Source organism: Nelumbo nucifera, chromosome 4, assembly GCF_055504915.1.
Source record: "Nelumbo nucifera cultivar China Antique chromosome 4, China Antique-T2T, whole genome shotgun sequence".
Classification (NCBI taxonomy): Eukaryota; Viridiplantae; Streptophyta; class Magnoliopsida; order Proteales; family Nelumbonaceae; genus Nelumbo; species Nelumbo nucifera.
The window spans coordinates 95,810,130-95,822,850 of NC_142652.1; the positions used below are offsets into that span (position 1 = coordinate 95,810,130).

Consider the following 12,721-nt stretch of genomic DNA (forward strand, 5'->3'; position numbering starts at 1 on the left):
ACCCTTCGGCAAATGGAAAAAATGCTTTTGTGTTCTCCAAAACTAATGACCCAACTTGGAACGAAGTCGAGCTAGGAATTTCAGCTAACCTTCATTCCCTAGAACTCATACGTTTCCACCCCTTCTCCTGAAACAGAGTTGTGGATTTTGCCTCGTTCGAAGATCTAGTTTTTGCTTGGATGAGATTGGAGAAGATTCTCGTCTATGGCAGGTGGGTGAAGATCGATCGGTGGTGGCTGACTGTTGATGCAATCCCTTATGGGTTAAGTTTTGATGGTTGGGTCTTAGTTCACGGCCTCCCGTTCCATCTATGGTCAAAGGAGGTGTTTTCTTTGTTAGGAAGCTTATGTGGACGGCTGGAAGAGATTGACCCCAAAACCAAGGACTGGTTGGAGCTGAGCTTTGCTCGCTTGAGGGTGAAAAATCGAGGAGTCCCCTTCATCCCCCGATCGATACCAATCCTAGACAGAAATGTCTGGTTCTTCGCCATGATCGAAGTAGAGAAGAAAACTAAGTCATCTTCCCCTTCCACCGAGTCAATTCGGAGCAACGGCTCGCGAACTTAGGGTACTCTTGTAGCCTTAGTTGAGCCCGTGGCCTGTGCAGGAAGCTTTCGTGCTAAGGACGACAAAAGGTGGCGGTTTTTGCAGAGGCGTGTAAAGCAAGGAAGAAGCAAAACCTTTCCCTACCAGGTAACTGTAAAGGAAGAGGAGAGAAGCTCTATTCCAAGAGCCGTAAAAAGAAAAATTTTCAAATATTGAATGAAACCTTGGCTCATGTTCCAAAGCCCATTTCAGAGCCTATTTTTTCGGATCTAGGTGTTACAAAATCTTATCGGTTACCCAAATCCGACCCGGTTAAGCAACCTGTCAAACCATCGGGCTGTCACTCACCTTTGGACCGGGGAGAAGGTCATTCCAGGCTAAGCCCTCCATCGACACCAACTTTCAGCGAACAAAACATCCCTGCAACTCCCTCAAGTCTAAATGCTTGCAAAAAGGGAGTCCACCGACCCCCAACATTGTCACAGAGCTCGATCCCAAGCTCCTTTGGAGAAGACAAATCTGAGTTGGATGAAGACCTGAGCACTTGCAAGACAGAATCAGAGATGGATACTCAGGAGATAGCTCTCAACAGATCCAAAGTCCTCTTTGTAGAAAGAGAGGTGTGGGGAAGTGTAGAAATGTTGGAAGATGTCTGTTTGGTTGATCCAAATCCAAAGTCCTCTTCCTGTTTTTATCATTATCGTGATTCACCTTCTCATTGCCACCCTTGCTGTCCTTGTGTTCCAGGTTCAGGCGACCAACTATCCCAACCAATGGCTTTCCCAAACAAAGGTGATTTTGTGGAAGTTTGGGGTTCAACTTCAGTGTCCAAGGATTTGGTTAGTTGACCTAGGAGGGAACAAAATGATGGTGAAGTCACAGAGATGTTCAAAAACCTAGGTCTCTAGCATTGTGACTCCGGCAAGGCCTCTGGTAAAGAACGGAATAGAAGAATAGGTATGGGTAAGACCAACAAAGTTTAAGATGAAGATCCTGAGCTGGAATGTAAGGGGGCTGGGTGGTGAAATTAAGAGAAGCTTAGTAAAAGACACCCTTCCAAGAGAGAATCCTGACATTATTCTGTTACAAGAAACCAAAAAAGAAGAGGTGGACAGGAAGTTAATCAGAGCAATCTAGGGCTTAAGAGGCAGAAAATGCACTGCCCTCCCAGCCATAGACACTTCAGGCGGGATCCTTCTCATGTGGAGAGAAGACGTGGTTTTAGGAGTGGAAGTTGATAAAGGCGAATTCTCCCTTTCAATACTTTTCACAAACAAGGCAGATGAGTTCACCTGGATTCTAACAATAGTTTATGGCCCTAATGCTCCATCAAATAGGAGTAGATTTTGGGAAGAGCTGGATTCCTTGCATGAACATGATGAGTTTCCCTGGTGCGTAGGAGGAGATATCAATGTCACGAGATTCAGTCAGGAACATTCCAATGGGAAGAGGGTAAATAGAAGCATGAGGGAGTTCTCTAACTTCATTTCCAGACACAGGCTACACGACCTCCCCCTAAGGAATGGTAATTTTACCTGGTCAAACATGCAGGAGAATGCCTTAAGTTGTAGGCTTGACAGATTTTTAATTACTTTAGATTGGGAAGCCCAATACCCCTGACCTTTCAGGAGATCTGCTCCCGTTGTACGTCTGATCATTGGCCTATCACCCTAAGTATAGATTTGGTGGTTAGAGGGAAAACCCCTTTTAGGCTAAAAAATTTTGGGCAGAACACAAAGACTTCGGCGAAAAGGTTGCCTCATGGTGGGAGGAATGTAAGACAAAAGGTTGGCTAGGTTACAGATTCTTGGAAAAATTAAAATTTGTAAAAAGGAAATTAAAAGGATGGGCCAAAGAGGAATTTAAAGCCTTTAAGGAAGAGAAATCAGCACACCTATCTAAGTTGGATGATTTAGACCAAAAGGAGCAGATTGGTCAGTTAGATGAGAATGAAAGAAAGAGAAGATTTGGGATAAGGAAAGAATGGGAAAAGGTGGTAAGGAGAGAAGAAGTTTGTTGGAGACAAAGATCTAGGGTCAGATGGTTAGAGGGGGACAATAACTCCAGGTTCTTTCACATATATGCATCTGGTAGGTGGAAAAGAAATCTTATAACAAAATAAAAGTCGGACAACGAGAAGTGGAGGACCCTGAGGAAATCTCTGAAGCTTTCTTATACTTCTTCAAAGACCTTTACTCAAAAAAAAGAAAACAAAACTCTCTTTAAGCCTTTGGGAAGGGCTCAAACTGTTGGAGGAGAACAAATTGTGGTTAGAAACAGAGTTTCAAGAACAAGAAGTGAAGGATGCAGTTTTTAGCACGGATGAAGATAGAGCCCCTGGCCCTGATGGTTTCCCAATTTTCTTTTATCAGATTTGTTGGAACATTATTAGTTCAGATTTGATACAGGTGTTTAATGATTTCTATCATTCAGCCATTTTCAACAAAGGAAATAACTCTAATTTCATATGGTTGATTCCCAAGAGAAATGGTACTTTAGAAGCAAAAGATTTTAGACCTATCAGCTTGATTGGGAGTGTACAAAATTTTAGCAAAGGTTCTAGCTGAAAGATTAAAGAAAGTTTTAGGTGAAATCATCTCCCAAAATCTATTTGTATTCGTCAAAGGGCAACAAATTGTTGACAGCATCTTAATAACAAACGAATGCGTAGAAGAGAGGAAATTGAATGGCAAACCAGATGTGATTGTGAAACTCGATTTGGAAAAAGCATATGACAAAGTAGACTGGGAGTGTCTCATGGAAACCATGAGACTAATGGGGTTTGGAAAAAAGTGGATTCAGTGGGTTGAGGGATGTATAAGCTCCACCTGGTTCTCAATACTAATTAATGGGCAACCAAAAGGATATTTTAATGCTAGAAGAGGTCTAAGACAAGGCTGCCCCCTCTCCCCATTGCTTTTTACTCTAGTCCCAAAAATTTTTAGCCAACTGGTGAATAAGGCTATTTCTCTAGGACTATTGAGAGGTTTTGAAGTCGGACGGGAAGCCACCCAAATTTCTCATCTCCAGTTTGCCGACGACACTATCCTTTTCCTAGAGGCTGATGAAGAAATCGTATCAAATCTGAAAAGGGTCATCACCTGTTTTGAATGGATTTCTGGACTGCAAGTCAACTTCTCTAAGAGCAGTATTGTTGGCCTAAATCTAGCTGGTGCACACTCCTTGAATACTTTCACAAAGATCTTGGGATGTAAAGCAGAGAATCTCCCCTTCTCCTATCTGGGGATGCCTCTTGGAGGGAATTCGAGAAATCAAAGTTTTTGGGAACCAATACTAGAAAAATGTGAAAAGAAGTTAGCCACATGGAAAAGGAACTACCTGTCCAAAGGGGGGAGACTCACTCTCATTAGAGCATCTTTGGCAAACCTTCCCACCTGCTACTTTCTATTTTCCACTTGCCTAACAAGATAGCCATTCAGTTAGAAAAGGGGCTCTCACCTTGTGAAGTGGTCTTAGGTTAGCAAACCAAAGGTGGGTGGTGGGTTGGGAGTAGGCCACTTGAAAGAATGAAACACAACTCTTCTCAGTAAATGGTTGTGGCGATTCCCGCTAGAACCAAGTGCGCTATGGATTGCTGTAATCACTAGCAAATACGGGAAGCACGCCAATGGTTGGGATAGAAAGCTTTACTTGAATCGGGTCAAAGACACCCACCCTTGGAAAGGTATAATCTTGACTTACAATTTTTTCATCTCCTTTATCAGATATAAGGTAGGAAAGGGCGACAGAATTAAGTTTTGGACTGACCTTTGGTGGGGTAACTCTACCTTAGCCAATTCCTTCCTTGCCTATTCAGCCTTACCTTAAACCAAGAAGCTTCCATATCCCAGGTTTTACTCCCCTCCCCCCCTTATTTCAATTGGAATCTAACTCTTAGGAGACCACTAAGGGACCTGGAACTTGGTGAAATTACTAGATTCTTGCACACCCTGAGAGAGGTATACCTCTCCCAAAATTTCCCTGACCTTCGTGTGTGGACCCTTCACCCATCTGGTAAGTTTTCAACCAAATCTTGCTTCAAGGCTTTAGTTAGGGAAGAGCAAACTACTGATCAGTACCCCTACAAGAGAATTTGGTGTGCTCATATCCCTTCCAGGGTCTGTTTCTTTGTGTAGGAGGCCAGCTTAAAGAAAATTAACACTTGTGATCTCCTTCAGAAAAAGAACCATGGAAGGTCTTATGTATCTCTTCATGTCTGTTGTTTCTGCCTTAAAGTTGGGGAATCTACCAACCACATCCTGCTTCACTGTGAGGAAACTAGAAAATTTTGGAACTTTTTTCTAACATTATTTGAATACAGTTGGGTTTTCCTAGAAAATGTGGTTGAATGCTTAGGGCAATGGTTAGGAAGAGGATTAAGCAAAAGAGGGAAAACTTTATGGCAATCTGCTGCACATGCTATTTTCTGGAGCATTTGGGAAGAGAGAAACAACTGGGTGTTTACCAACAGAACAAAAAACTATGAGGAGCTTATTGATCAAAAAAAAAACTATGAGGAGTTGATTTCTCTAATCTGTTATAGATGCTTCGTGTGGACTTCCAGCTCAATTTATTTCAGAGGTGTCACATTTGATGACCTCCAAAGAAACGCCGTAAATTTTCTTCACTCTAATCACATACAACTCAACACTTCCCACAGTTTCAGATCTAACAAGGAAGGGGAGATGACCTTGTACTTTGATGGGAGTGCTTTTGGAAACCCAGGTGCAACGGGTATTGGAGGTGTAATTCGAAGAAGAGATGGTATTATCAGTTGGGCTTTTAGTGGGCCGATTGGGATAGCCTCCTCAACAAAGGCCGAAGTCATGGCAGTTTTAACCGGCATCAGGATTGCAAAAGACCTAGGTTTATTAAATCTTACCATTAAAGGAGACTCAGCCAACACCATTAATTGGCTTTCTAATCCTGACAGTGGGCCTTGGGCCTTAGCTCACTACCTGCCTGAAGCGAGAGACATCCTCTCCTCCATAAATGCTCATGTGGTCTGGATTCCAAGGGTGCTAAACTCTGAAGCTGACAATCTAGATAAATCTGGCGCTCACAGGGATTACTTATTTAGTGATAGTTTTCTGCCTATGTGACTTTTTTTTTTTTTGATAATTTCCTGCCTATGTAACTTTCTGAGTGCTTAATTGCTATGTACATCTCCTCATGTACCTCTTCTTTTTATCGAATAAAGTTAACCTTTTTTCAAAAAAAAAAAAAAAAAAACACAAGAACCCTTTGTGGTCAGGACTATCAGGACTATACCCCACAAATGTATACATGGCAGACTGAATAGTAAGTTTAGATCATTCATGAAAAGGAAGATGCACAAAACATACACAACCAAAAACATGGAAATTAGATAAGTTAGGAGGACAACCAAAAAATCTTTTTAAAGGGTGAAATATTAGCAAGAACAGAGGAAGGAAGATGCCCATTCTTGCATTCTACTACACTGTTCTATTGAGGAGTATCTAGGCAACTATGTTGAGACTGGATTCCATAACTCTTAAGTAATCCTAAAAATCTCCATCTGTATACTCTCCCCTTGAGTCTAAGTGAAGAATGCTGATGTTTGCCTTGAACCTAACTCGTACCATAGCATGAAATAGCTTAAATGTTGCAAAAACTTTTGATTTGTGTCATAAGAAGTAAACCCATTTAAGTCCTACAATCATTAATGAACAATGCAAAGTATTTGTATCCTAATCGTGAGATAATAGAAGCAAACCAAGCATCATTGTGTATAATCTCAAACAGTGAAGTAGCATGCTCAGCTTTTTAAAAGAAAGGTAAAACATGATTTTTATTTAAGCAACAATCAGTAGATGAAGCATCAAAAGTACAAACACGAGGAATTTTGGACATAATTAAACCAGAATCAAACAAAAACTTCTACTTTTCAAAACAAGGATGACTCAATCGTTTATGCCACAAGTCCCAAACATTATTTCTGACTCAAAAAAGAACTAGATATAGAAGAACTAAGATAGGTTGAGGATGTTGATAATTGAGATTTCTTGAACTCCTAAGCAAATAGACGGTCCAACCTACGCCCCTTTCCTTTCACCTTTCTAGGGTGTCGGTCTTGAATCAAACAACCATCATGAGAAAATGTGAGAATATTTCCTTCATCAACAAGTTGACTGACAGAAATTAAATTGGTAGTCAGATTAGGAGCAAAGAATGTCTTAGAGAGAGGAAAGGACATAGTGGGTGAAAGTTTAAGGGACATGTCGTTACTATCAATGATGCTCAGTTTTTCACTATTAGCACTAACAATGTGTTTATCATGAGTTTCAGTAAGATGACTTGGCTGGTTGGGATAGAGAATGGAGCTTTCTGGTAGACTTGCACAGATCAAACTTTGGTGTTGGAGAGGAACAATCATGCTCAAGTTGAATCAAGTGGGGGCCAATAGTTGATACATAAGGAGTCAGTGGATGGATAACATAGTAGAGAGGAGACAGATTAAAATATAGAAATGCATTTCAGTGATGGTGGCAGGTTGCAGGTTGAAGTAACAGACAAAAGAAAAGAAAGAAGAGGGGAGAGGAAGAAAAAGAAGGGAAGAAGAGAGAGAGAGAGAGAAGCTGGCGATGAGTAGGGGTGTTGGATTGGACGGGCCAATAAGATATATTGAATTTGGATGGACTGGACAGACCAATGTGAGATGTTGGGTTGGACCTGGTCCATCCATAATGAATTTATATTGGATTGGGCCAATATCTGGTCCATTTGATAGAAGATAAGAACATAGGTGTCAATGGACCAGGTTTGAGTTGAAACCAATCTAAATTAACACGAATTTGAACAGATTGGACAGTCTCTGGACCGGTCTATAATGGTCCAAAATATTCATTAGACTGGATTGGACTAGGTCCATTTGTAATGGACTCAAATTGGACTGGACTGGATTGGACCAAATCCAGTCGAATTGACACCCCTGGCGATGAGCACTTTTCATTTTTGTTGTCGCCTCTGTTATGTCCAGCAATGGACTGAAGGGGTGGAGGAAGGAGATGGAATAGAAGGGAAAGAAAGAAAAATGGAGGGGGAGGGGGAGAGAATGGAGAAAGATGAGGAAGCCAAGCTCTCTGTATTTGAACAATGACGTTTAGGACACGATGAATAGTGTATGGGTCTTTTAGATTATTTTTGAAAATTTAAAGAATGATGAAGGGTAAAAAGGTCTTTTCATGGCCACAGGGTATATTTAAGTCTATTTTAAAAACTCAGGGTATGTTTAAGTCTTACCCTTTTTTCATTGTGATATAATAAATTAATAATTAGAAATATCTTTTGTTCTTTTACAGGGCTTATTGGTTTATATTTATGTATGCAATAGATGGTAGTGAAAAAATCATGGGAAATTTAATGAATAATTCCAAGTGGAATTTTCAGATTCCCCCACCTCACAAATTTTTATGTCTTTGTCCTTTGTACAGTTGGGAACAGTGATAGGTGGGGGATTCTGACACAATATAAGGGGGGGGGGGTTGTACTATATCGTAGGTGGGGCGTTTTGGAAAAAACAAATAAAAAATTGTGAGATGGGGTGAAGTGAAGATTTCTCTCATTCCAATGACCTAGGTGACACATCATTTTGGCAGGCCAAATTTCCAGTGTTAATGTAAATGCCCTGAATATAATTCAATCTAGTTTGGTTGGAAGTGTTAAATGTAATTCAGCTAGATTAATATAATTATTATCCTTTTTCATGACCAACACCAATGTTGGGATTTACTGGATCTTGTGCATGAATATGATTTTGATCTGTAAGACTATAATAATGAGAAATTTTATTAATTTATAAGAAAGAATGTTGTGCTAAGCACTGCAACAGGCGGCCTAGTCCCCACTAGCCTCCCTCTAGGTTTTACCAAGTATCACTTCGGAGAATCATTCCCCTGCATAGTTGATTTTTGTGAAATGTGAACTACTTGCATTGCCAACATCTTGTTTATGAATCATCACCATGATCATCTAAACCTTGCCCAACTATATAGGGTCAACTACTAGAAGATTTCTCCTTATGGAACTATGAGTTGGAATGATTAAACAAAGGCAAACTGAAGTCATTTTGTCAATGTAAATGTAATTACTCGATATGTACCTTGCATATGTCTGCCTGCATTGGGCTGCTGCAAATGAGATTGAAGTTGGCAGAAGTAATATCAAACAATGCAGTACAAATAAATAAATAAGATACAGGGTCAATGACAAGTATGCTTGTATTGATCTAAAAACGATTAGTCTGCAATTACAAAGTTAACTGTTATCCTTAGTGATATTTGAAATACTTTAGAAGCTTTTCTTGTTTAGTTAATTCAAGAACTTTAATTTGCAGGTTCATCTTATCGAAGGGATAATTGATCAAGTTGAGGGAACGGTTTACGTTTCTTGGGTGCAACCAAGAGTTTTGGGGATACCCCAGATCAAATCCTTGCGTGACCGTCTGGACAACTGGTTGGACAGAGTGCATACTGCTTTGTTGTCTGTTGAGGCAGAAACGCCTGACCTAGTAGTTTCATAATTTTTTGTTGCTAGTCTCTTCTTTATTCTCTGTATCAATCTGTAACAACTGAAAATTTGAAAAAAAAATGATAGGGAAAGTGCTAGATGCTTGTTGGACTCGGTGCCACTTTCATTTTTGGCTAATTTTTGTTGAATCATTCTTTGAAGGTGCAGCCTAGTGTCTATTTTTATTCCTCTTTTAATCCTTCGGAATCAGATTTACGAGGGTGCGATTATGAGACATGTTGAGTAGTGCTTTCAGAAAATATCTAGCTAGCTATATTCTAATGAACGATGCTTAAATTTATGTTCAAAAACTCAGTAATATTTTGTTCGATGAAGAGCATCGCCGATGCATGATAGGTTAACTTGATTCGCAGTAGAGGTGTAAAACAGGCCGTGCTGGACTGGCATGGTACAGCCTGCATGTGGGCCGTTTTGGGCTGGGTTGGTTTGTGGGCTAAGCCTTGGGTCAGGCTGGGCCGTGAACTAGGCTAAAGTTATTTATTTAAAAAATTAAAAAAAAAAACTTGAAATTTTAATTTTATATGAATTTTGATGTATACAATTGTTTATATATACAATAATTAAATAAAATAGTAAGGTAGTATCTCATAACCCTTAAGCTGTTGATTATCATTAGCTCCTGCTTTTCTGCTGCTTCTCAAAGTGTAAGGTTTTTTTTTTATCAATGAATAATTATTTTATTAAATCTAGAAAATAAGAGTAATGCGTTGAGGCACAAGATGCGACATTTCCTTTAAAATTGATTATAGCATTACAAAATCAGATGAACAAGTCAATCAGCCATAGAGTTTGTTGATCTGCCTACCCATTAGACTCTAACTGTCATTTTTTGTTAGCCATTTGACTTAATGAAGTCTCTATTAGTCCCAAATCACAAGGTCTGGATACAGTAGCCATTCCACCATCACCTGCGAGTCCCCTTCATTAAGCAAGTACTCTATCCTTAACTGCTTTGCAAGTCGGATACCTTGTATTGCAGTAAGCAATTTAGTCCTTATAGAGTCTTCTAGACCCAGAGGCCCTGAATATAAGGATATGATTATACTGTCTTTATTTCTCAGAACTCCTATTCCCGAGGGTCCAGGATTACCTTTGCTACTCCCATCAAAATTCAGCTTAATGAACTCCTTCTCAAGTGTCTCCCATTGTACTAAAAGTCTATTTTTCCTAATTGAAATGTTGGCTACTGCTAACCAATTCCTCCACAAGTCATTGAAGGAATAACTATCAAACAAGTTTAATGTTTTCAACCACTGAATTGCCCTTGTTAAAATAGTCCTTAGCTTCTGACACACTCCTTTTCAGATAGTATACAAGATTGCTACTCTAATACCCTTCCACATAATTCTCCCTCTTTGTGTGCCACTCAAAAGTAGACAGACTAAACGACAAACTAATATCAGATGGTAGGTTCTACCTACTCTCAAACATCCCAAAATCCAATCCTATATAACTACAACAAACGAACAAGAGATCAATAAGTGGTAACAATCTTCATTTTGAGCTTTACAAAGGACACACCAATTCAGCGTGTAATGTTGTTTTGCTCGGACAAAATTTCTAGTGCTTTGCCAATAGGGGTTCTGTCACTTGTAGGGGCAGAAATACGCAAAACATAAGAGGGAGGAGTACAGGGAAGGGCCTTATGATTGATAAGCTGATGATATTAAGGTTATATTCAAGGCTATCTCCTCAGTGAACATCCCAATAGGGGTATCAATGGTATTCGAAAATCCGATTTCGAATTCGAGATTCGACATAATCGAATCGAATTCGGATAATTTGAATATCTAATCGATCAAATTTAATCGGATTCGAATTTGGATATGACCTGATTCGATTCGATAAATATTCGAATTCAATTGATTTTTAATTCTTATATATAATATATAAAATTTTTAAATGTTTTATATAATTTATATATAATAATTAAATTGTATAAATAATTTAGTTACTTTATATAAATAAAATATTTATTTTATATATTTATTAATTACCTAAAATAATTAATTAGTCGAATTCGAATCAAATCGAATATTGGAATATTTAATCGGATTCGAATTCGAATATTAAGTTTTGATATCCATCGGATATCAAATCGAATTCGGATGTCAAATTTTTTAATCAGATTCGAATTCGGATATTGCGAAATCCAATTCGAATTTGATCCGTTTCCACCCCAACATTCCAACAGAAAATATATGGTTCCGGAGGAAGTTTTGCCGCATTGTTCTCTGCATGCGCATGAATATCACTGTGCATGTGAACGTTGTAGATTGGATTCGTGAACAAGTTAGAGCTGTTGTCATTTCTGACCACACTTCCGAAAGATTTTGTGCTAAGTTCTATACCATGGAAAATTTGGAATGCCAGAAATGAAGCGGTATTTTCTGGAATGGCTACTGATCCTGGTTATCTCTTTCAAGATGCTATAAAGTTCTGTGTTGAGTGGTGGAACGTACCGGGTGGTGGTTTAGGGTCCATTTGGTTTACAGCCAGAATTGGAATTGGGATTGGAATCCAAATTCTTTGGAATCGGAATCAGAATGGTCTAATCCCATAGTCTGTTTGGTTCATACAGAAATGGGAATGGGAATTGGAATAAGAAGGAACGGGATTTCATTCCCAAGGGAAGGGTAGGGAATGGCTATTGCCTCATATGGGGGAATGCCATTCTAGCAGGAATGGGAATGGGAATGGGATTCCGATTCCAATTCCAGACCCCTATTCCCACAAACCAAATGGGACCTTACTTTTTGATGTAAGCACATGTGGCAGGGACTAGGATGGTGCCATGTGGCATTGGTCAGATGTAATCATGGTCGTCTGTTGCCAACCACTTCTAACCACCTTGCTCATTCCAGCTCTTAAGCTCTTTTGCTCTCGAGTGACCTCGTCTAAGCTCTGCCCTTGGACCTCATCTGAGTTCTCTCATGTACTTGACTAATTTGACCGTCGGAGTCTCCACCTTTGGGGTAACGCCCGGGTCCTCTAACATATGGTCTCTTGCTCACAGGATTGGACACATTGGCCTTGGCTAAAGGAAGTGAAATATTACCTTATTGCCCTCGGCCCATCCTTGGCTACAACAGTTTTCATGCTTTACAAATTGATACCGACAAGGAGGCAAATATTCCTGTTTACAATGATGCGGTTGTAAAGGATGGAAAATCTATAATGGCTTGGATGATGTTGGATAGGAGATTCCTAGACCTAGAGGCTAGTATCTCTCCTCTCAAGTTCACACTTCACAGATGTGGAAGGAAGTTGTGGAGGCTGTCTAGCTATATTGTTGGCTCTAGGTCATTCGGTAGTAATGTGATCTGCTCACCTGCTCTTGGACAATTCAATCTGAAAAGTGATTTCCACTCTTTGGCTTTTTATCATAATTTGTCATTCCTTGGTGTCGTGTTTGGTTTGAAGGAAAAGATAAGGGATTATATAATCTTGCATATGTTTCCCTACCTTTCCCTTCAAACCAAACACATACTCTTGCACACTGTTTAGTGACTAAGGTGGCGTTTGATAGTACTTTTCAGACATTTGAATATGAAAATGTTGCTTTTCAAACGCCACCTTTGTTTGGTATTGCATTTGAAAAGTTTTTTTCATACTTGAAATTTTAA

At 39.5% G+C, this 12,721-nt stretch overlaps 1 protein-coding gene across 1 annotated transcript in view; it reads left to right on the forward strand.

Moving 5' to 3' along the window:
- Positions 1-9,271, forward strand: part of LOC104610795 (26S proteasome non-ATPase regulatory subunit 13 homolog B-like) — a 33,309-nt gene extending 24,038 nt beyond the window's left edge. Inside the window, exon 6 of the mRNA XM_010277584.3 lies at positions 8,902-9,271. Within this exon, the coding sequence (XP_010275886.1) occupies positions 8,902-9,087 (186 nt within the window). The 3' untranslated portion in view covers positions 9,088-9,271. The remainder of the gene's footprint in view (positions 1-8,901) is intronic.
- The last annotated feature ends 3,450 nt before the right edge of the window (positions 9,272-12,721 follow it).